At 49.3% G+C, this 24,694-nt stretch overlaps 1 protein-coding gene across 1 annotated transcript; it reads right to left on the bottom strand.

The window, feature by feature from the left end:
• Positions 1–257: 257 nt before the first annotated feature.
• On the bottom strand, positions 258–8,081 carry TFAP2C (transcription factor AP-2 gamma). Its single transcript, XM_032198481.1, has 7 exons — positions 8,034–8,081; positions 6,467–6,943; positions 6,217–6,268; positions 4,759–4,981; positions 3,923–4,041; positions 2,433–2,574; positions 258–543 (listed from the first exon to the last, which is right to left on the bottom strand). Exons 1-7 carry the CDS (start codon positions 8,079–8,081, stop codon positions 258–260), a joined length of 1,347 nt encoding a protein of 448 aa, XP_032054372.1.
• Positions 8,082–24,694: the final 16,613 nt, after the last annotated feature.

The raw sequence follows: 24,694 nt of genomic DNA, 5'->3' as shown, positions 1-24,694 counted from the left end.
CAAAGGATGTCAATACACCTGTACCAAGTACTTATCTTCTGGTAATTGCTTCCACAGATAAGGGATACTGCAGCTTTTAGAAAGACTTGTCTCATGGATCCAGGAGGAGTGAAGATCCTGAATAAGATGATTTTTTTTCCTCGTTTTCCCTTTCTTATTAAAAAAAAAAAAAAAGTACCCAAATTTCTACGTTCCCCCGGCAAGAAGATCCCAGTCTGTGTTAAGGAGGAAGAGTTTAAAGTCTGGTTTCTCTCCTTTTATTTCCTGTGCTTATCCATTTTATCGATGGTTTTGTTGGTTTCTGCAGGGCTCTGGTCGCCAGCGTTCATGTATGTTTTGTCTGCTATTTTTAATGCTTCATTTAGGTAGTTCTGGACGGATGTCATGGCAGCACAGATGGCAGCACTCCCAAAGCCATGTGTGATCAGGCTAAAATGAGTCAAACAACCCTGGATGCCAGGGTCCAAAATGGGACTAGGTCTTGTGTTTCCAAGAGGAGTTCTGTCCTGAGTGAGGAGGTCTGTGAATTCCTTACAAATCTGCCTGTAAGACACAAAGTGATCTTACTTTATACCGCAGTAGGAATTTGTGCACAAGCAAATAAAAATAATGGGAAAAAAAAAAAAATCCACATCAACTATTTGGCAGTTACGTGGGAATTAAAAGTTTTCAGAAATTCATTACTCCATCAACAGCAAGACAGCAGCGTTCACAGTCCAAAATTAAAGCTCATTTATTAGCATTAGCATCTGACAAACCTTCTGTTTTATCTGTGTCACACAAACACATCCTCACACTGCAGAATAATCTCTCCACCTCTGCTGTCTGGCTCGACATCATTTGCTCTAGATTTTCAGGCAGGGCTGGGATGTAGGGACTAGTTTCTGTGAGAACTTCCACAGCTGTAGTTATATGATTTAGAGAGACTAAAGCAGCTGAAGAGGAGATTCGATCTAGTTGTGCATGGTGTACGTACATCCCCTCTCTCATAGAGACCTAGGCCCTGATCCTGCAAACACGAACACATATGCCTGGCAAAACACGAATGGTTAATAACGCTCCAGCATATGTTGTTTGCTGCCTGTAAATCTGTTCCCTTGATGTGATTTCACTTGAGATGAGCAATCCTAACAGAATCATCACTTTATCAGAATTTCTCAAATCACAAACATCTTCCAAAAGATGCCTGCTATTAGGGTTAATAACAATACCAATAACAATCCTAAAGAGCCAAAGGGCTCATGCTCAGTAAGAAGCAAAAGGTTCAAGCTATGACAGAAATAATATATTACTACGAAATATAGTCTTGATAAAGGAGGTCTCTTTTTTCAGGGAAAGATGGATTAATTCAGCACCAGGAAGAATGTGGAACCCCTGCATGGGGCAGGATTTTGCTTGCCTAATCCAAGCATAAAGTCAAAACAACTCTTCTCATCAGTTTAACCAGGCTTTTCTCGGATCCTCTGCACAGTGACGGTGCTTTCAAAGGAAGAAACTGCACCAACCCAAACCAGAAAACACCTCAGACCAGGATGGATCATAATCTAAGGCCTTTGGTTAAACGTCAGTGTGGGAAGGGGACAGCGAGCTCTCCAGCCACTGGTGTAAGATAAGCACAGCTGAACACAGGTATTTCCTACCAGGGACCCATTCAGTACATGCTCTATATACAGGTACAGTGTCTGCAGAACAGCTCTAACAAAGCTTCTCCTTTAGCCTTCCCTCCCCTGTTCACCAGGATTTACAGTAAGAATTTTGTTAAGAACAGGGACTTCTCCCATCTACTAAACATTGCTTTTCACTGAACTAAAGATCTTCAGCTTTGATACCGAAATGGGACTACTCACACTTTGATCCCTAGAGTCCCATAGGGGAATGCTGTTGCCAAAAAAAGCAGCTACAAGGACTCAGTGGGCAAGCTTGCCTTGCACCCGCTGTGCCCACCAGTAACTCTCCGTGGAGGTGCACGTGCCCCTGCCTCTCTGGGCTGCACACACGCAGGCAGGGCAGCCACCAGCTCCCAGTCCCATCCCAGTTCACACTCCCCTGCCACACCTGGCCCCCAGGTCCTCAGCCCTGTCTCACCCTAGGGACATCTTTTTCCTAGAGATACCGCTACCCTGGTAAAAGGCTCAGATTCTTTTTTCTTTTTTTTACTACCGTTTAAAAGAAAAACAAACAAAACAACAAAAAAAAAAAGTGGTCCAAACTGCTTTAGAATTACCATACAGGGTTATTATTATTATTGGTTCAGACTAAAATAACTGCTGTCATAGTTGAATTCAAACCAAAACCAAGCAAGAATTGTTTCCTCTCCCTGATTAAAATTACACATGAAAATGTAGCAAACTGTCCACAACCACAGATACTCATGGTCAGACAAAACCACCTTTAAAAAAAGAGGGAAAAAAATGCAAAGCCAGAAAACTTACTTTGCAGCAAGAAGCATATTCTTCCTGTTTGCCATTTCGTTGCGGCCCATGTGTGGTCTAGTTAAATATTCGGCCACTGCTTTGGAAGGAAACTCTGTCTCGCATACATAACCGAAGTCACGGGCAAGATGTACAGCTTCACCTGGCATGGGCAGAGGGGAATAGTTATTAAATGTTGCAGTGCCTATTTATTATAAGGAGATCGGGGAAATTAAGCAAAGCAGAGGAATACACTTCAAGAATTTACTCTTTTAGAAAGGGACACTTATTTTCTACCATACCATTCACTACCATTTTCTAATCAATAGATCAGTGTTTCTTGATAAATTTGCATCAAGAAAAAAAAACAAAAAACAACACTACGTGATGACAGCTATGAAAAAGAATTCCCTTCCCTTTACTGGAAAAAGCTTTTCTTTTGTTTCTATGCAGATTCACTGCTTAGCAAGGACTAGAATTTAGCCTATAACAAATTTCCCACTGATATTTAAAAAAAACTTGCAACTAAATTCCACCCATGTAATGATTTTTAGTACATTTTCTAGCTCCTTTAAAACAACAATGTTCATATAAAAATAAAATTGGAAGTTTTATAACTACACAGCTTTTTTCATTAAGGCAATTCCATCATGCACAGAAACACTGGGCTGACATCATCAGGCTGTACCTGTAACACACACGTGTGCGTGCGCACGCACATAGCCTCTCGGGCAGCTCTTAAATCCAACTTCCAAAATAAGGTTTTAAATGGAAGTTGCTGTATTATTTCAGCTCATTCAGAAATGAAATAACAGCAAGGTATCATTGGATCATTTGTCATGTTTCAATTGCTGCTTCTACTTCTATTAAGTTGTACCACAACCAGGAGCTGCTTTCAACAGCAGCACAAAACATAACCCCACACAGCCACGTAAATACACCCTGCCGTCAGCTTAACTGAGAGGGTCCACATAGCATGTTACAGATTAAAGGGGCTCCAGTTTCCCATCAGGAAGTCAAAAGCTATAAATCTCACTTTATATGCTTGTTTATGAGAAAAGCTTCTGAGGATACCGCGGAGGTAAGGCCAGGCATCACAGGCAGCTGCCGTGGACTTCAGGTTTCCCAGTAGGGAACCAAACCCCGCGATGTGCCGGGTTTCACCCCTTTCACCTTCCCTTAACAAAACCCCAGACAACCTCAGGAAACAGACTGGACAACCGTTTCGCAGAGCCCGGTGCCCAGGAAGGATTGATTGCATCCCAGCCTGTGGCTGGTACTCAGCACAGCTGGGAGACCTGACCGACAGCAGGGGGGTGGAGGAGCCCCCCCAAAGGCACTTCGTCGGGTACCTGCTGCCCTGTCCCCAGCACGCTCACTGTTAACTATAAACACACAGAACCCCCTCAATCGAGTTCATCGACTTCCCAGCCCTTCCACGCTTTGCCTGGAGGACAAAAGCTGTACACAAGGGAAAGGAAGTTTATTTTTAAGACACGTTCAAGACTGACCTTCCACCAAAGATGTCAATAGTGTCACATTTGCAGCTTTCCTTCTACCAGCTGGAAGGTTCAAGCCAATTTTATCCAGTTTTTCCCTTAATGATCTGCCACCATTTTTAGATTTGGCTCTGTAATTAGGGGGGAAAAAAAAAAAGGCTTTATTTATCTTCAGGGGACTTTTTTTTGTTTTGTTTAAAAAGAAAAAAGAAAAAAAAAAAAAAGATGAGAAATTCCAGTTACTGACATTCAATAGGGTTCTACTGGGGGTAAGATAAAAGACAGGCTCTCTTTTCAAGTGACCTACTTTTAAAATGCTTTACTACAAACCAGCCAGGATGAAACACAGCAGAGGTCAAAATCAAAATGTTTCAGACTGCACCACCAAAACCAGCAGCTGTAGAATGATCACAAACCAAATTAAAAGTGTGTGCAAAAAAAAAGTACACGCAAAGTCTCCTTGTAATGATGCAACAAGATCATGAGATTTAATCCAAAAATCATTCCACGGGGAGACAGTTCGTCACAGGAACAAGAAAGCTCCACAAGCAGTTTTAAGAGACAAAAATCCGATTTTCAACAGCGAATGAGAATTGCTGTCAGAGCTGTTAATAGCACTTCTCCCCGAGAAGTGGCAGAAGTGCAAAGAAGTTTTATTTCCAAAGCCAATTAGGATTCAGTGTTGTTGGGCTTCTGAAAAATCTGAAGTTTGATAAAAGGCTTTTTCTTAGCTCGTCATTGTGCTAATCTGGCTGCAACCACACACACCAGGCGCAGGGGGAGGAAAAAAAAAGGATCGCGAACAACAGCCCCGGTGCGGCCGGCTGGGAGCAGGGGTCGCAGCCTACCTTCTGAGCACTCCTCCCAGCAGAGAGGCGTTGAGACACTCCGGGGGCGAGAGCCGTCTCTGAACCTCTGCTACTGTCACTTTGTATTTGGACGTGGAGCTGAGGAGGGAGAGCCTCCCCGGAACCGAACAGAACACTTCGTTGGGGTTTATGACCATTCCGATTAATCCATCCTTTTGGCAGGGGAGACTCAGAGCACTGTTTTTCGTTAAGGAAATGGGACCTGCAGGAGGGAAAGCAGGATTTTTAGGGAAGGGAAAAATAAATACGGAGTAGCAAGTGAATTTTCTTTGCACGAGGACAGACCGGGAGATGGGATTTCGTTTGGCACTAAACGCTCCCCACGACCCAGTCCCCAAACACCAGCAGTCCTCTCCACGCTCCCAGTCCAAGGAGCTGCTGAACACAACTAAACATACTTCTTAAAACAAAACCGGAAAAAAAAAAATAAACAAACAGGGCACCCACAAAAAATAATAAAAAAAAATGTGGCATGCAATTTAGCGGGTCCAGTCCTACAAAAAGCCCGGCAGAGCTGCACACAAACCCGCATCCTTCGGCTGCTGGCAGCAGCCTCCCGAGCCGGGGCGGGAGAAGCCTCCTAGCTACTGCCGAGCTCCCTCCTTCCACCTCACAGAAGGCGCCTGCGGAATTTAATCCCGGCAAATTCGTACCAGACAGCACAACAGGGCTGAAGAACTGAAAGCAAACGCCCGCTGGGGAACGGCTTCAGCGGCTGGGTGCATAGGGCCGGCAGGGGCTGGGCAGGGGGCACAGCCACGCACCCGTCCCGCAGCCGTCCCCCGCTCCTCCGTCGCCCACCCGCTGAGCCCCAGCCGGGGGCTGCTGGCGCCGGTGGGAAAGGGTTAAAAAGAGCCGAGGTTTGCCTTGGTCCCTGGAGGGGGCAAGGGCTTTGGTGCCGTATCTGACAGCGGAATAATTCTCCCATGAGCTAAACGCAGCAATCAGCGCTCTGCCAAACACTTCTGCTTTTCCTCAGTTAGGTTTTTGTTTGAAGTCTTCGGAAGAAACTTCCACTGATTTTTTTTTTTTTTTTTTCAAAGCACGAATTTGTTTAAAAACAAAAGCAGAAAAAAAAAAAAAAAAAAAAGCAACCCAACCCTACAACGACCGTGCGCCTAAATTGAGTCAATACGCCCTTCCTCCTCGGGACCCCGGCCACAAAACCGCTCCGGTTACGGGTTATCCGAGCAGCCTCACGCCGACCAAGTCCCTTCCCGAGGCTGGGGAAGAAGTTAAAGGGCAAAAAAAAAAAAGGAAAAAAAAAAAAGGAGCCCCCCGGGTGCTGCTCCCCCAGACCCCACGGGCACGCTGCGGTGGCCGCGGCAGAGCGGCCGGGATCCCCCCCCCGGGGGCTGCCCCAAGCCTCGGCCGCCCCGATCCCCGCGGGGACCCCCCCCCATAACCCGAGGGGGCGGCGCAGGGCCCCTCACTGACCTTTCCTAATGACCGTCTGGTCATGCATTAACAAGTGTTGGTCCTCCACGTTCTGCAAAGAGAAAGGGGAGAAAGTTGTACACACCTCGAGAGCTACAGGGCGGGGAGGGCACAGGGTTTGGGGCCGGACGGGCAGCGGCTGAGAGGCACCCCGAGGTGTGGGGCATGACTTTGGGGCCAGCAGGACGGATGAGGAGGGGGATAAGGCTCCGGCAGCCGGGGATAGAGAAGGGGGGGGGACGAGGCTTACCTGCACCTCCTCCATCTGATGGGCCATGTCGTGGAGGCCCAGGTTGTCGGCCAGGGCGGAGGCGTCGAGGCCGTGGCCGTGGGGCAGCAGCAGCTCGGAGCGGCGGTAGGTTTCTCGACGGCCCCCGGCCGAGCCGCTCTCCAGGGCCGAGAGGTGCGGGACGAGGCCGGGGCGACCGTGGGGGGCGAGGCCGGCCGGCTCCTGGCCCTGCCGGGGGGGCCAAGCGCCCTGCTGCTGGCTGGGGGGCGGCGGCGGCGGCTGGTGCAGGGGGTTGATGGAGAAAGGGTCCCCGAGGTGGGAGTAGGGGTCGCTGGACTGCGAGTAAGGCAGAGGCTGGTAGGGTGGGGGGAAGTAGGGGGGCTGGAAATCGGAGGCTCCCGAGTGGGAGAGCGGCGGGGCCGGGCTGTACAGGTGCTGGCTGACCGCCGAGAGGTGCGGGAGCCGCGGGTTGCCGTTGCTGCTGCCATCGTGGCGGTCCTGGAAGGCAGACGGGGAGGGGGAGAAGGGAGGCGGCGGTCAGTGAGGGGTGAGGGCTGCCGGGTCCCGGGGGGCACAGGGAAAGCCGCCCCGCTCCTAACCGGGGGCTCTTCCTTTTTTTTTTTTTTTTTTCCTCCCCATGCAGTTCGTGTAGGAAATGAGCCCGGCTCGCGGGGAAGGGGTTAGGGACCAGTTTCCACCGCTGTCCTCACCACGAGGCACTCAACTTCTCCAAAGAATCATTAAAAAAAAATAATAATCCCAGTCAGCGGCGGGGCCCGGTTTAGCCAGCCCCACGCTGCCCCCATGGGGTGGCGGCTCCGAGCCCCGGGCAGGGCCACCCCACGGCCGACGGCCCCGCTCCTCCCCTCGCCCCAAAGCCCGGCAGGCACACATTAAATGTCCACACGGACCCGATCCTGGGGTCCAGCGGCTTCTGGTCGGTAAAATATCACCGCTGGGTGATGAGAGGCGAACGAGGTCCCAGCGAGGCGTGAAGCGAGACCTATAGCTCGCCTGCCGGAGCCGAGGGGGGGGGGGCATGGCCGTGTCAGAGCCCAAAACCCGAGAGCAAACCCTACAGGGGGTAGGAGCCGCTCCCACCGGGGATAGAAACGTGGGGAGGGCGGCTCGGGACGGCTGCAGCCCTGCCTCGGCTCCTACCTGCCCCTGCTGCCCCGAGGGGGCTCTCCGGTTCAGCCGGGGCTCCCCCCTTCTGCTGGGGCTCCCTCCTTTTACACGGGCACCCCCGCTTCTGCCCGGGGCTCCCCACTTGCCCAACTTTTACTTTTCCGACTCGTTCCACAGGGCGCAGCCCTGCGCCTGCAGGCGCGGCTGTGTGCGTGCGGGGAAGGACAGGCTCCTTCCTCCCGGCTGGGGATGCCGGGGTTTTTCCCCTTTTTCCCCAGGATTCGAGGGGGGAAAATGGTTTAAAAAAATAAGCAGAGCAAAGAAAAGCAAAGCAGAGGCTCGGGGAATGGAGGAATCTCGGCTGGAGGCGAGCAGGGGGCGCGCAGCGGCCGGGGGGCTCGGGGCTGCCCCCACCGCCCCCCCCACGTTGCCCACCCGCCCCCCTCGCCGCTCTTCTCACCTCGCAATCCTCTTCATACTTGACATTATCTGCTAGTTTCCACAACATGGCGTCCAGCCTCCAACCCAGGTGTGCGGTGCCGAAAAAAAAAAAAAAAAAAAAAAAAAAAAAAAAAGCAGCCGAGAAGCTCAGCCCCCCCCCACGGGCGGTAAATCCACGTCGGCGCTGGGGAAGAGGAGCTGCCCCCCGGACGGAGCTCAGTTGTTGGCAGGCATGGAGGCTGCCGACGGACTAACCCGCCGCTCTAATGGTCACTCGGGTTTTTTTCCCTGCCCAGACGCCCTTAATGGCAATAGATTATCATAACTCCTCCCCAGGGATGGCTCGGCACCCGCGGCCGCCAGCCACTCAGGAGGGAGCGCGCAGCCCCCGGCCCCTCCTTCCGCGCTGCGCTGCGCCCCCGCGGGGGACGCGCGGGGCTGGGGGCACGCGTGGGCACCCCCCGCAGCAGCGGGGCCGCCCCCCGAAGTGCCCCCACGCTTCTTTTTATTATTATTTTTTTTTATTATTATTTGTATTTATTTTTTCGGGGGGGAGGTGTAATGGGTGTGGATTTATTTTTTCTCCACGCACACGCGTGGAAAGGATTTGTTGCGATCCACGCGGGAAGCTGCAGCGCCCGTACCCCCAAAAAGTGCCACGGGGCCGGCGGCTTCTGGGCGAAATAAATCGGGAAAAGTTCCTCGCCGGAGCGTCCGAGCGCCAGTCGGAGCGCAATTTGCATAATTGTCAAGAGTTTTGACTTACTGATTACAACTTGTAAGCTACCGATGTTTAAGGTATAATTTCCTTAATTAGCCGGCGAGATTATTGCAGCTGCCTTGGATCCCTCGTAGGTAAAGCAGCCCTGATTCAGCGTCCCCGATGCGAGGCGGTGCGAATCGCGGCGCTGCTCTCTCCTCGTTGTTATTTCAGCCCTTAACGAAAACCTCCCTGCCCGAACTTCTCGCCACAACTCGGGGCTGGGGAGCCAGGTGGGAGGCGAGCCGCGTTCTGGGGAGCTGGAAGCACGCTTTCATCTGTGCTCCCCAAATGCTGCCCTGCCAAATTGCCACCTTTCTGCAGCCATTTGATCTGCGCGCTTCTGTGTGTCAGACAAAATGAACATCGTTTGCAAAAGCAACGACTTCTCCCAGTGTTTTAAGGTGCATCCGGATCGCTGCTCATTTACATGAGAGGAGCAAGTGTTTGTTTATTGTGACAGGGACAAAGGCTGACGCTGGCCGGGGCTGGCTGCGGAGATGTCGGCTATCTGTGTGCCCGGGGAGCTGCTGGTAAAGGCCCGAGCAGAGCCACGGTTCACCCCTCAAACTACACCACCCCCCTCCTTTTTTTTTCCTGAGCATTACAGAAGAAAATAATAATAACAATAATATTAAAAAAAAAAAAAAAAAGAAAAAAAAAGAAAAAAAAAAGAAAAAAAAACACCTACCCACCTCCCTCCGACTAAATGAACGATCTAAAAATAAAGCGAGGAGGACGGGGGTGCTGCAAGTAACTGTTGGAGGTGTTATCTGCCTTATCTAGCACGCAGGTGCTGATTTGCAGCCCTCGCATTAAGCCCATCATCAGCAGGGACTCCGCATTATCATTTTTGGTGGAGTCTCTATTTATTTTTTTAACGACGGTGTTTTTCTTCCAGGGATGTTTCTTTGAAATGCAGTTCGCGACGATTATTAGCGAGTGTGCTCGCGCTGCTCCTGGCGTCATTAAGACTAGGAATCTAAATAATAAAAGACAGGGGGAGCTTAAAGTTCATTTGTATTAAAGGGACAAGATGGATTTAAACAGAAACGAAGAAGGGGGCCGTCGAGCTTCCCAGGTTTGGGAAGATCAGCTCTCCTCCTCCCAGAACCGTCCCGCACTGTGTGTAACAACGTCGGAGATTTTTGTCGGAACCTCGGATTTTCCTTCTGCTCGGAAACGTCGCGCTGATTTTCTCATTCCTGAGCATTTTCAAAGTCTGAACACCTCTGTTTTGTTTATTTTGGTGGCCAGGAGCGCGCCGATGAATCCAGTTTCTCCTTATTTGTTTACACACATATATCAAATACATATAAATAGAGGAGTGGAAGAGGATGAGGGGGTTAGAAGAAATTATCTAAACAAGGCGCCCGAAATAACCACTTGGCTTCCTCGAAAACAAACCAAGAAAGCAGACGAGGAGCTAAAAGCAGGGAAAGGCGCTACAAACTTTCCCAGACATCACTCCCTCCTCCGGCTCCCCTCGCAGCGCCTGGGGGTTCAGGGGCTCCCCCTGCACCCCCGGTGCTGCTGTCGAAGGATGCTCTGCGGCAACGCCAGCAAACGGCCCCCAGCCGGGCACCTCAGGCCCTTTTTTGGGGGATAGGAGAGGAAATAATGCTTTGTGAGCGCCCCCTCCCCGAAATGAATCCCCTGCATTGTTGCTGAGCCCGGGGTTGCGGCGGCCTCCCCGGGGCACTGGGAGCCGAGGAGCAGCCATGGAGGTGGCTCCTGGCAGGTGGCAGCTCAAAAAAATACAAGTAAATAAAAATAAGTGTCCGTGTTTTGCGGGCATCGCCTATTTCCGAGAAGAAGGGGCTTCTTACATCCCGGAGGCTGCCTGCTCCCGCACACCTCTCCTTTTACGAGGCTGCACGGTCCCGTGGGGGCCCATAAAGCACCCCAGGTGTGAACGCGCTCTCGGGAGGGGAGCCAGAGCCTGCTGCTGATCCCCTGTCGCTTTCAGTAGTTTTCCTATTTGGCAGCAATTACAGGAGAGCGTGGGGATGCTAATTAGCTCCATCCCTCTTCCTCTAAAAAAAAAAAAAAAAAAAATTATTTAAACGCATGCATATCTGGATCCCTAATGAGGCTGCAGCAACCTGTCCGGATTGTCGCCTCGGCTCCTGCAGAGCTTTACAAAGGGAGCCGCTGCCCCGGCCCCCGGAGACTTTCCTGTAACTTCCACACCGGGTCCGGGGGTGGGGGGGCAAGAAGGTGTCGTGTATCGTATGTCGTGTGTCATATGTCGTGTGTGTGTCCCCCTCTTTCCCCCCAGTACCCCGCAGGGCTGCCAGGGACAGGACCCCACTGCCCAAAGCCCCCCGGAGAGGGGAGCAAAGCCACCCCCAGCCCCGGGAGGATTTTTTTGGGGTCCCCCCCATCGTATATTCGCCCTATATTCGCGGTCCCCGCCCCGCAGGCCGGCTCCCCCCGGGCCGCGCCGCCGCCGGGATATTTTGGGGCGGTTTTGCGCCGCTCTGCTGTTTCCCCTCCCCTGTCCTCCCCCTGGGGGGGGGGCCAGGGAGGCATTCCCCGTGGGAGCTTCCCTGACCTGCAGCAGCCTCTTCCTCGCCCTTTGCCCCCCCCCCGAGGGAGGGCAGCGGCCGCCCGAAGGCTCCGGGCTCCACCGCCTGATCCCAGCGGTGCCCCGGGGCCCCCCCAGGAGCTGGCAGCGGTTTTAACCCCCCCCCCCCCCCTTCCACCCCAATCCCTCCCCGGGTGCGCAGCGCGGCTCTGGGCATCCGCCCCAGCACCACAGGGGCAGCCGGAGCCCCTCCGGCACCGGGAGCATCCCTCGGCCCCCGGCGACAGCAAAAAGCAGCCGGGGGGGGGGGTGACGGGGATGAGCCGTCGGCTGCCCTCGGCCTGCCCCCGCTTGTGCAGGAGGAGAGGAGAAAGTGTGCCCACGGCAGGGCTGCTGCCTTCCCTGGGCATTTCTCTGCACCTCGGGCTCCTCATCCTCACTTATGGGAAGAGGTAACGGTCCCTCGCCAGGCTCTGCCAGGGAAAAGGGGGGGGGATCAGCCCCAGGACCTTGCATCTCTGCCCAGGGATCCTGACAGACCTCCTGGAGCTGTGACATGTTGCCTGCAGTGGTGCGATCGCTCCTCGCTGGAGGGATATTCTGCTTTATTTTTTTCATTCCCTCCATTTTCCATCCAGCGGGAGCAGCAGTGGCATCGGCTCCACTGCTGTCAGCCAGAGCGCTGCTCCGAAGGAAGTTGTTGCTAGACCGTGTGTGTAATTGGGCTCAGGTCGTTAGAGCAGGAAGCAGACTCCACATTAAAAAATAAAATCAGGACACCACAATGCTGACTGTGAAATCAGGATACATATATTGAGTTATGCTCTTTTCTGAAAGCAGGAAGAAAAACAGCTTTTGGCACGATGCGCGTCATTCATACTTTAAAAACTAAAGCTGTGATGGGTTGTACATTCCTACAGCTAATTGCTTATACTACAAGAAGAATAAAAGCTCCAGTACCACAAAAAGAAAAAATCCCATAGGCAAAACCAGCAGAAAAGCAAATATTTCAAATACAAGCACAGAAACGAGCTGAAAAAAACATTGCTCAGCGCAATTCAGGCTGCAGCTGACACGATTCCTTCAATACAAGCCTGCCATTCCTTTTGCCCTTTCGGGAAAAGGAGCAGGCATTGTCACCAAGCTATATTTGCGCTGTAAAAAACATGTCATTAGATGCTCTCTTTACCCTTTCCTCTGCTTTCAGGGCATATGCAGACTACACGATCCCTTAAATGATGCACCATGTTTTAAGGAAACAACTGCTGAGGTGAAGGTTTGGGGAAGGTTTCTCCACTGATAGAGATGGGCACCAGTACCAGGGGTCTTTTCCATCTCATCTTGGAGGGTTCTGCAGCCTGGTACTCAGCAACTGTTGTTTTTAAATTATCCACCCCTACACACACGTGTGTATACACACACATCAGGTTTAAAATCCGAACAGATACACCAATTAAACTTTAAAAGTTGGTTCTGAAGACATACCAAAGGAGTTTAGCAGAGATTCAGCCAGTACCTGCGCATAAGAAAGGAATTTACAGAACAGCTCACCTTTTTTCTACTTACCTTTCACTCTGCAGTCATCTTAAAGGGATGATGAAATCAGAAAACTGACCTCGATGTCAAGAAAATGGGTCACGTGGGTTGAAGCTGAAGATTTTGCCCGTGGGCAATTTAAATAAGCAAAGAAAACAAATTCACTTACTCTTTTACTTCTGTAGTCTAGATTCCTGAAAACCTCTAATCCCTCTAAATAGCCAGCCTTCCTCAGAGTCCTCCACCCAAACCTGGCTGCATAAAATCTGAAATGTATTGCACACAGAGGAAAAGCATGGAGGGAAAAAAAAATAAACTTTTAGGGACAAATACAAAGAGCCCAAACCCTTTGACTTTTTTATTGCTTAGCAGCAAAGAAGAGCACAAGGCCACTCTTTTCCCTTGTATATCCCCATGAATAGATTACTGCAAGTGTTTGCTTAATTGTGATGCACTGGAAAACACAGAGGTTTTGCTGGCACCATGTTTCCTCCTTTGTGGTGTTTGCCCATTGCTGATAGCTGGTGAGCTGCAGCACTGCTACATGGCAAGGGGAAGCAGAGCTCTGTGGGAAAAAAAAAAAAAAAAAAAAAAAAAAAAAAAAAAAAAAAAAAAAACTGCTGGCAAAAATTACATCAGTCAAAACTCTACACCTAATGCACTCTGTCATTTATAATCACACTAATAAGGCACCAGTGAAAGGCTGTCAGCATTACAAAATATCAGGTGCCAGCAAAAGAACTCCAAATTCTTCCAAACCTGCTCCAAGCTGCATTCTCAAGGACTGGATTTTGCAGGTGTAGCTGCAGAGACAGGAGTCCGCAGCGACGTTGCATGGTAACTGTAGCAAACATCTGCACGGGAAGATTTTTTTTTTAATAGCTCTACTTTTTCCAAGCGAAATTATTTGCAAAACTTCATGCAGTACTGTTGCTGCAAAGACACAAAGGAGATACTGCAAGGTGTAAGCATTCACACCACTTAGAAGCCTCTTATCTCTGTTCCCCTAATTGCATGCAGGTATGATTGCAGAGGGACACAGATTTGGGATGTCCCTTCCACTAAAAACCTCCTTGCTATTCAGTAACACAATGGAGGCAACACTCTGTGGGTGCTTCAGTCCAACTCCAAATTCAGGCAGCCTTTCAGGCATCTTTGGCTTGGGATTCATCATCTTTTCTGTCATCCCCTTTCCTGCACACATGCACTCATGCTCCAAGATGTCCCATCCCTGCTTTTGTTACCGGAGTTTTGCACGGGAGCAGCACTGCAATCAGGGAGCCGTGGCTCTCGTGCCCAACTCCCGGCTCTCTCTTTGCCTACGCTAAATTTCTACCTGCTGGAGTAAAGTGCCCAGCACACAACAGTCTTGAGAAGCCTAAATGCAGTAAAAAAAAGGCGTTTGCTAGATTTCCAATCTCTGCCAAAAGTGTTTCAGGGGAGAGCCAGGTGTTCCTGTCCCGGTGGGTTTAGGAGCCCCTGTCCTGATGCCACCCAGCAGTACAGTTCCAGCAACTTTGGATCTTTTACCACTAGTACAAAAATCTGTCACTGCAAAGCACGCTGCTCGCACAAATTCACTCTCCCAGTACCAATGTATTAAAAAAGATGTGGATATTATCTTGGTACTGGCAGCTTTATGCCGCATGAGATGCCTTTTGCCCACATCTCTGCATCCAGATGTGGTCCACCATGCTGTCACCAAAACAAACTCCCCAAAATGGTGATACCAACATTGCCTGGAAGCACATGCATGGGCTAACTCAGCAGGAAGGCAGCCATGGGGAGTGCCTGGTCCAGATGAAACCTGTGCTGACAACAAAGTGGTCCAGGGCACCAAGATTAACAGCATGGTCTTGGACTGCAGCTGCAGGAAGGCAAGGAGGGGACGTGAAAGGAGCAGCTCCTTCCCTCTGGGCACAGGGGAGCCATGGGGAAAGAGCCTGTCGAGGAATGAGAGGGAACTCTGAGGGCAGGGAAGAGTTCTCACAATTGGTGGTGCAAGGCGGCCGGCTGCCTTGGAGTGCCAGCCCCGGTGCCGAGAGGCGAGGAGCAAGGCCACCACTTCCTTGTCCTCGGCTGCATTAGAATTGAAAACAATCACAGCAGCGAAACAAAACCAGCTCAGCTGAACAGATGCAAATCCAGTGGCAGACATGGGCTCAAACCAGGTCAAGCTGCACCCATGCAAATTACGGGTTACCCCGGAGCGCGCCGTGTCCGCACCGAGGGCGGTGCTGGGGCGCTGCCAGGCTGACCCAGCCGCAGCCCGCAGCGCCGGGCAGCGCCTGCCCCGGGCAGCAGCCTGGCAAAGAGCCCGTGTGGGCACCACCGGGCTCTCACAGCCCCTCAAATGCATCTCTCCTCAGAGGCTCTGCTGGTGCAGCCACCCAGCGAAGCTGCAGAGAAAAGACAAACTAGCCCGAGGGGAGATTTGCTAGTATAGCTAGACCGATAAAGCACTCCTCTTGTGTAAACACAGAATACACCAGCTAAAGTGCTCTTCTGTCAGCATAGCTTATCCCAGCATAGTTTTGCCAAAGGAATCCTTGCTTGTGTTTCAGCAAAACTGTAAATCTGTTGGAGCGTGGTTAGGAGCTGCTTGGAGCAACAGCATCACGAGCAGCACAGATCTCCACACTGGGTCAAGTTTGCTCCCAGGTTTCCAGAGCACAGTGCTGTTCTGGCAGGGCAGGTGTCACCTCCCCGTTCCCAGCCAGCACATAAAGCCACCGGAGGCACAGCAGAGGCCAGAGAAACGTGGCCAGGAGGCCAGAGCCCCACGGAGCCCCCAGCGTGCTGGGAGCACCCAGAGCCTGTCCATGCCCAGGGCACCAGCTGCCACTTATGCCTGTGGCTTCTTCCAGCAAAGAAAGCCAAACTTAATCAACCCCACCGTGCCTTCTGGAGACTAAACCTGGCCCTGTTTAATGGTGGTGGCATGTAAATAGTCACAGGGAGGCTTTGCAATGAGTGGGATGGAGGGATGGGTTTGCACTGCTGCTGCACAGCTGGTTGCCAGTGCCAGCTTCCCAGGGGACCATGTCAAAGAGCCGCAGTCCGCTGACTTGTCTGTATCAAGCTGCCTGCACTAACTGCCAAGGGGAAGGCTCCGAGTACTTGCTTTTTTAAACCCTGAGCCTTCCTTTCCTAAAAGTCATGCCCTGTCTTCTCTGTGTAATGTGTTGTGCCCCTAAGCCTGGTCAGTAGTGAGGACGAGGATGTGCCTGCACACAGGCATAAAAATGAACACCTTCAGGTGCCGCCTCAGACCGACTGAACGTCTGCCACACTCTGTTGGTCTTCACCAGTGCTGCACTACCCACACATGTAAGCACCATGCCGTCTTCCTGTCCCAAAAGTTTGGGGATGCACTATTTCCTTGTTTATAGTCAGGCGGCAGGAAACCCGGAAATGTAAAGCATATCTACAAGCTACAAACACCTCCAGTTCGCCCTGCCCCTGCCCCAAGCTGGCCAGATGTGATCTGGGAGCTCCCGGAGCCCTCGCAGCGCTTGAGACACCAATTCCTGACTGGAGCAGGCTCACTGGCTCCGGCAGAGCAATGGCTGGCGGCCTCCCAAACTCGCTGACACATCGAGCCAGTTCAGAGCAGGAACAGAGAAAGCTCCGGTCTCTGCAGACATGCCCCTAAGGGTCTTGCTCAACACAGGAAGTCTGTGATGGCGAAGAGGTGATGCCGGGTCTGCTGAGAGCCGGGCTGCCACCACCTCATCTCGTCCCTCTCTCCATCAGCTGCCCATCCAACATGGCAAGGCCCAGCCAGGGGCTGCTGGCACCATTGCCCCGCTGAAGCTGCAGGTGCGCGGTGGCACACAGCTCAGCACGCACGCACCCCATCGGCAGGCTTGGACCATGCCGGAGACCTCCAGGCTCCAGTCTCAGGACAGCCTACGTGAAGCATGCAATTGATGCTCCTTGTAATTTCACTGTAGCTGGTGCCATTGCAAATGCCATTCTTATCTACCTAAGTACAGATCCTCTCTTGAATTGTTAACAACCTAATGTAGTAATTTGTTACATAAGCTCATTAGGTTTTATAATGCATCTATGTTAATAGCAGCATAAATATGGAAATCTTTATTCCAAACCTGTTTCTAAAAGCATTAGCTGAGAAACTTGTCTGAGAAAAAGCAAACATGACCCAGGAATACCCAGGCACTTTTTCAGAGCTCAGATAGCACCATGATGGACAGAGCATGAACAGGGGTGTCAAGATGCCTGAGGTACTCTCCACTGATAATTTTTTAAAAGGATGCTCTCAACAACAACAAAAAATCAGTTACTTCGCACTGTTCTTCCTGTCTGTAGACATGCAACAGTCACAGGCTTTTCTTTCTATTATTTTTCCCTTACTGCAGATGGTTAACACAAATAAAAGCACTCTGGTTATCCAAAGGAAACAGTGACATCAACTGCAGCCCAATATGTACAATGAACAAACTAAAATCACAAAACACATTAAAACTGGGTTCAGCTCTATTGCATCCATCTGCATTTCAGCATCATTTATAGCAGTACATGCTCTTTTAGGTGTATTCATGTTTGGCTTGACCCTTTTGCTCTGGTGGTGTGATATGGCAGAACATTCACCCAACTGGTGATCCTACCACCAAAGAACCGGGTGGTTACAGAGCACTCAGCCCAGTGGTTCCTCCACAGCTCTACAAGGAGCAGCTCTATAAGCTGCACTCATTATATTGACACATGGCACACGTTTTTACTGTAAATACATCACAACTCTCAGTGCCTACAGATGGAAGTAACAACCAATTAAATTGACCACTCTGTATTAAACCTCGGTGTAAAGGTGTACTAACAGAAAATGAAAAATTCAGTTTGAAGCAATTCCATCTTCACAGTGAAGCAAGTTCCTTCTGTTGGTTTGGTTTTATTACACTTTTAAGGGGTGAATTTGCTGGGGCACTGGCAAAATCCCTGGTGGGGCAGGACAAAGCAGTGTGCTGGGGTATACACCATACTACTTGCTCCATCTCAGCAGACATACGTCTCCTTGCACTCCTGATGCTCAGCAGACGTGTGCTGCTGGACACTGGCAGGGAACAGGTTCGCTTATAATGAACATGGTTTCAGGCTGCTCCTCTGTGGCCAGCTGAACCAATTCGGCTCACCAGTGCCAAAAGACAAGGGGATTTCATCTTTTGCCTCTTCTTTCTCCCTTTTTAGGCAGGACCCAGCTCCTGGCATTTGCTGGACCCCTCCACGTGTTGCTTTTGTTGTGTGACTTTTCTGCCAGATTAGGGCCTTAAAGTGGCCCATGGAGGCCACCCTGACACCCAGTTTCCATCTCCGGCCTTCATGCCCACAGCATGTTCCTGCATTACTTCCCCCTGCCAGCCACTCAGGGCATTCCCTCTGCCCTTACCTTCCTCCTCACCTAGAGGGAAGCTGTTTCCCAAACCCTGCTCTCCTAACACCCCCTTCGATGTGCCACAAAAACTATGAAACCCCTTGGACTGGGATTATCCCTTGCAATATAGTGTATAGGGACCACGTCACTGGCAAACCCCAGGGGCTGACAGTCCTGGCTGGTGGCTGGAGGTGAGGAAGGCCCAGCCATAGCCCCTGCTCCCAAGGCCACCAGCATGCCATGGCTCGGGCCAGCCCGGTGTTGATTCAAGCCAAGAATTCCTCATCTGAGGGAGAGAAGGGACTGCTAAGGCCGGCCTCCTCGTTCCTGGCTTTTATAAGCCCTTTCTGGCACCGTGGCGGTGGTTGGAAATACCTGGCCTTAAAGCCAGTCATTCCTGGCCATTGTATTTGTGAAAACTTTCTTCGGAGGGTGAGGGAGGCTGGAAGCACCACTCCCGGGTGAGCAAGAGCTGAGGCATGCACTCGGCCCTCTGCATCTCACTGGGGGCTTTTAAATGCAAATGTTGCCAAGTGCTCTGCAGCCCCCACCCTCGAAATGGCCATCTTGTGTCGTTGAGATTTATTGTGAAATATTTCAAGTTGTTAATTAGGCAATAATGACCAATGGGAAGGGCATTTCCTGGCTGTTAACCGGAGGCTCCTGACCTCAAGGTCAGTTTCAGTCACCCAGGAATTATTAAAACACGGAGGAGGAGGAGGAGGAGGAAGAGGAGAAAGAGGAGAGAATTGGGCCCAGGCAGCAAACCCCTCACGTGTGGAGGTGGCCATGTTGTGCACTTTGCAGGCCATGGCTGCTTCGGCTCCCTCAGTTGCTTCATTCCCCAATTAATCTCGGTGGCCATGAAGAAATGGCACAGTGAATATTCAAGCATTACTTTTTTTTTTTTTTTTTTTTTTTTTTTTTAATAAAGTTACACCTGAACACGCAACTACCAATAAATTAGGCTGGTACTGGGCTTGTATGTCCTAATCCCTCCCCACTTTTTAAGAGACTGACACCTACTCTCTGCTTTAAAACTGGGGACTCTCCCCTGTACAGCCCTGGTGCTTGCTCTGCTCTCCCTTACAGGTGGCCTTGTTTTCACTACAGTGTCTTCCCGGGGTAAATTAAACCAATAGGAATTACTGTATTTCCTAAGGGGTGACCACACGGAATTCTGTGTCAGGTGTTCCCTCTGGAGAAACACAAAGTGCAGGCCCCTCCACGCTGCCCTTGGGCCACAGCTTGCAAGCTATGTCTGAAGGATGAGCAGTAACAAAAATTAACATCCCTGTGCCCTCCTTAGCCACACCGTACTGGGCAAAAAAACACTCCAAATATACTTTAAAAGTGAACAAAGAGCCAGAAGGGAGCGAGGAACCAGTCAGACAGAAACGGGGTGGCAACCCCCATCTTTTCCTTGCGGGGAGGTTGCTATTGCTGTCTGGGTGGTGGCACAGTCACTTTTACTGACACCTGAGTCACCAGCTCCATCAGCAGCAAAGGCCCAGAAGCCCGACACTGTGGCTGCTGACCCCAGGGCCTCTCCCTCCCTCCTCCAGATATGTTTCTCCAAAGGTTTCCAGGCAAATCCTGGAAATAATAGTGCAGTAAGTGGGCATGCAGAGGCTATTAAGGATTTGGTAGGGTGCTTTATATTCACATCCTTGACCCAAAGCAACTGTCATGGTCAAGATTAGCTTTTGGATAAAGAAACAGTGGTGAGGTAATGGATATAGAGGAAATTGTCAAGTTCAGAGCTTTAAACATTCAGTCTTCTGGGAAAAATAATGAACCTAAAAGTTCTGCACAGTTTGCAGTCTTTCTGGTTGACCTATCCTTGGCAGATCTGCAAACAGACAAGGCTTACCGTGCCCTGCTAGAAGCAGGTGGAGGGTGCAGTGCAGAGCGTCCATCCTCAGCAGCCTTGGAGAGAAGACAACAACCCCTGGATCCTGTGGCACCGACAGCTTTGGCCTGGAGTGACTTACAGTAGTCCCAAACAGTATCCACTCTCCCAAACCAGGAGACAATCTTAGAGACATGTGCACGGAGAAAGTTTCATTTCAGATCAAGCATGTTAGCACTGTGTGCTGCAGCAGCTCCCTACCTGTGGGACAATTCTCCCTAGAAAGTTTACCATTAACCAGTAGCCATGGTTCATTCAGCCATAATATTGAAAAATTGACCCATTCAAGCAAACAACATTTTTTTTACATAGCATTTCCTATTCTTCTTTGCCCGAGGGATGCTCTGAGCAGTGCTGTTTAATACGCACCGTATCCAAATGATCTGTCAGATCATCACACCTGGATGCGGGCACAAGTCAGGGTGTTGCTCTCCTTTCCTGTCCAGCTTCATCTCCCATTCCCAGAAAAAGCAGGTAAGTCCTGTTATCCTGTCTGATAAATCCTGATTATTTACTGTGATTTTTGAAGCCAATCATGATAAGTTGGCCCCAGAAGTACTAGAACATTAATGGCTTTTCTTGAACACTTCTTGAGGATCAAAATTCACTCACTTTTTTTCCCCGGGTGATATAATTCCCTTGGGTGGGTGTGTTAAACCAGCAACACCAGGAGGAGAATGAAAGGACCTGTTATGCTCTGTTGCAAGGTTTTCCTATTCTTCATGAAGAGCAAAAAGCCCTTGAAACATATTAAGAATCACACAAAGCAGGATTTATATGCAGCCTGGATTGATGAGCTATGTTATGCTACCTTTTAAAAAAATCACAAAGCAAGCCACACCTAGCACAAATCAGAGTGGAATAAAGGCTTTTAACAGACAGTTGCTGCTTGTGAATTCTTTAAAAAATATTCCATCCTGTCTGTACAAAAGGTTGGTGAGGAATTTACAAACGTCCTAATCCCCCTCTAATCCCTTAAAATGCCGAGCTGTGATCGCACATGCTGTTTTGTGATTATATGTCTTCAAGGGCTTGTTTGGATACATATTAAGAGATACCAACTCACTTCTGTCATAGAAAGCCAAAATTGCTTGATATGTTTTGGTTGCACATTACATTCTTCTGAGAAGAACCATCAGGTCTGCTTGGAAATGCAGGCTACCCTGCCTCATGCCACTGCCACAGCTTTCTGGAACAACCAGCAGCTCTCCTCCATGCAGGAGGCTGGGTACTACAAACCTGTTGAAGAGGTGAGCAGAGCCAGAAATCATCTGCAGCAGGAAGCAGTGTTACAGCTCTGAGATGCTGAGAAATAATTTTAAAAGGGAGAAGCTTCACTGTCCAAAGCTGCACATTCAGAGACCCAGTTCTAGTCCTCACACCTGGTTATGCACAAGTCAGTGAAATGCCCTTCTCGCTCTGCCACAGCTTCTCCTTTATAAGCGGGTCAGCAATGGCTCATCTCATTTTTCAAAACATTTTAGGACCTATATATAAAAAGCTCTAGAGAAGGACACAGCGTGTTATTACATTGCTTGGTGGTGCCTTTAGCAAGCACTTAATGGAGACTATGGCTGTTTTAAGTTGTGTGATATTTCTATGTGCACAGATAACCAGGGCAGAGCCGACTCTTAACTGCTCATATGTGTTTAATTAGAGCTGCATTTTTAATCCTTTTAATTTGTATCTCTTTCTTAATAACCTCAGCTTGGCAAAGGTTGAAAAGGAATAAGTTTCATTTGAATATTGGGTAAAACTTGGTAACAGCAGAGCAGATCGTTTAGCAAAAGGGTTACAGCATGTTCTTTAAAGACTACAGGTAACAGTTTGGCTCCGCAATGAGCTAAGCCTAGGTTTTTGCCCTTTGAAAATCATTTCAGAGAAGCTTAGTGAAAACATGCTGGAGCTCAGTATATCATCCAAGCTTGCTATGGAAAGTTTAACTGTACCAGCGGGGCGGTATTTGCCTGCAATCTCAAGGCAGGTAAGATCACAGCAACATTGATGAGTTTTTGCAGCATAGTTCTTAAATCTTAATGCAATCGCATTATGAATTCTTATTTAATTTTTGCCCAAAAGGTAAAAAGTCACTGCAGACTACTGCAATACCTGCTGGTGAAATCTCGTGAGATTAAGAACCTACAGGAATGCTCCAAGCTGAATTTGCAAAAATGGCTCTATAATCTTGAAATCTTGAATCCACAGTTTATAGAAAGGATTTAATCTACTTCCCAAACACTTGCTGCTTTGTTTTAGATAAATATTAAACCTTATTTCAGGAAAAAAAAAAAACTCTCAATAAATACATGTAAATTGTAACTTTATAAAGATTAGCAGACAAAATCAGCAGGTCTGAGTTGTAAATGCTGTCGTGGCTTTTACCCAACAGACTGGTGGACCTCAGCCCCAGTCAATGTCCCAGGAAGACAGAGCGGACTCCGCAGGCAGATGGCTGCTGGTTTGGAAGAAATAAGGCAAAGAGATCACATAAAAACACAGTGATTTCCAAAGTGATATTTCAGATGCATTTGGTGACATAATCTGTTTCTGGCACAGTTTTGCTGTGCCATCACAATTCCATGTTTTGATGTTAAAAATGACCACACCAGAGAATTGTCTGTGGCCTTCGGTCAGCAACCATTCACATTCCACCTAGAAGGCACAGTCTGATATTTGCTGATTTTGATGTACCTGACTAACTTCTACTGGAGGTCAGTTCTCCACATGGTTAATTTTGATGATCTCCAGACACCTTCCAGCAGATGCTAGGATCACTGTTTAGTGAACTTGTTTTTTTTTTCCTTTGCTATCATGCACGGGTCACTTGGGAGTAACCCATGAACCCCTGGAGGCTGCTGGAGCTGGCTGGAAAGCAGCAGTGTAGATTTTAAAAAAGGCTGGGTGTAAAAGGAATGATTTAATTTGCGCCCTGGCAAATCACAGCATCCTTATCCTCAGGACAACTACCTTGCAGACAGCAGCAATGCAAGTTTACAAATAACCTCATTTTCCATTCCTGAAGATGTAAGGAGATAGCCCAATTCATAGTTAATCCTCAACTGCTGCTGTTACTGCCTAAGTCACTGCAATGAAAGCACCTCTTGGGCTACCCACGACTCCTTCACTTTCAATATGATTCAATATGAATTTTTGTTCCAGATGCAGAAGGTTCAATATTACTTTCAGGCAGCATTCCTTCCCCTGTGAGTGCCAATGCCCATACTTAAATTAAATATAAAGGCATGTCTCTGCATGAAACTTGTTGCAGCTGTTGCATATCTGCATTAAGTGATCTTCAACAGTAGTTGTGCGAGCAGCACGTCTGCACCACTTTGATTCTCTCTGACTACTCCAATTTCGCCTCAGATTGTTGTGGCCACATAGCACTGGGGTGTTTTGAAATCAGTAATCGGTGCTCTGGTCAAACTTCTTGCTCAACATTGCTCCATGGCTGCGCTGTCCGTGTTTGATGGGTTATTTCATGCTGGGTATTATATTATACTTCCCAGAAGGCATCAGAGTTCTCAGACCAAATTATATAGTTTTCATAATTCCTTTTGTTTATCCCGTCACTCAGTTGTTTTCATATGGACCACTTTCTGACATTGTTGAAGAGCAAGGATAATATTTGTGATCACGAAATGCCAACATCCTAGAAAAGCACGCAGAGCTTACCACACCAGTGGAGGGCTGCAGTGTCTTTGTGCTGAGGGACAGAATACTGATGTTTGCAAATACATTACTTCCCCTTCTAAGAAAACAGCTAACTAATGTGGTCCTCAGTTTAGCTGTTGAAAACCTTTTATCAGGCTCAGAGAAGGATTTTCACAGTAAGATGTATAGGTACACACGGGTACGGGCTGGTCAGAGAGCGTACTTCCTCAAGAGTTTGCAGCTGGTGTAAACCTATCTGATGTCCTTGTGTTTGGGTTGCAAAATAGTGTATGACAGACACAGCATCTTCAAAATTACACATTTGCATGTGCATGGGGACAGAGTTGTGTCTTGCTTTTTGAAGTACAGATGGTGTATGACTGATTCTTCTGGAGTCAAACGGCAAAGGATTCCATCTTTCAGGTTGTTTGTCAGTGTAGAAGAGATCCATCTCCAGCACAGCTGCACTGTCAAATGTATCCCCAAGAGAAGAACCCAGTGCAGAGGTAAATTGACAGCAGCAGGGGCTCGATCTTTGTCGCAGCAGGCAGTTCCACCTATGGACCTGCCTGTGTCCTTTTTGCTGCTCTTCTCTTTTTCTGTACTTTCAAAATCTTTACTGCATCTATCAATCCTTGTTAGTTATACAGACAAATTCCTTGAAGACAGCCCTGCCTCGAATTCCTTTTCTAGCAATACTACTTGACTGGCATTCAAACCAACGCTCTCAACTACACCTCAGTCAGGGCATGATGGCAGCTGTTAGGGAAGAAATGTGAGAGGCTGACACCTGCTTGTTTTGCCCCAGCCAACAGTGCTAAAACACTGCCTTTTCTTTATTATTATTGTTATTATTTTCCTTGAAGTAAGCCAGTGTTGGGGTGCTGGCCTCTCTC

The sequence above is a fragment of the Aythya fuligula genome, chromosome 16, assembly GCF_009819795.1.
Source record: "Aythya fuligula isolate bAytFul2 chromosome 16, bAytFul2.pri, whole genome shotgun sequence".
NCBI lineage: Eukaryota > Metazoa > Chordata > Aves > Anseriformes > Anatidae > Aythya > Aythya fuligula.
The sequence above is the reverse complement of the archived record's forward strand: the minus strand, read 5'-3'. Positions and strand labels throughout refer to the sequence as shown.

What these genes read in the sequence shown, in the direction of transcription:
- TFAP2C (XM_032198481.1), bottom strand. Translation starts at nt 8,081, where the DNA reads ATGTTGTGGAAACTAGCAGATAATGTCAAGTATGAAGAGGATTGCGAG. An exon ending in AGTATGAAGAGGATTGCGAG is followed by an intron (nt 6,944 to 8,033) that starts GTGAGAAGAGCG and finishes TCTGCCTTCCAG; the next exon opens with GACCGCCACGATGGCAGCAG. An exon ending in AATATGCTTCTTGCTGCAAA is followed by an intron (nt 544 to 2,432) that starts GTAAGTTTTCTG and finishes TGTGTCTTACAG; the next exon opens with GCAGATTTGTAAGGAATTCA.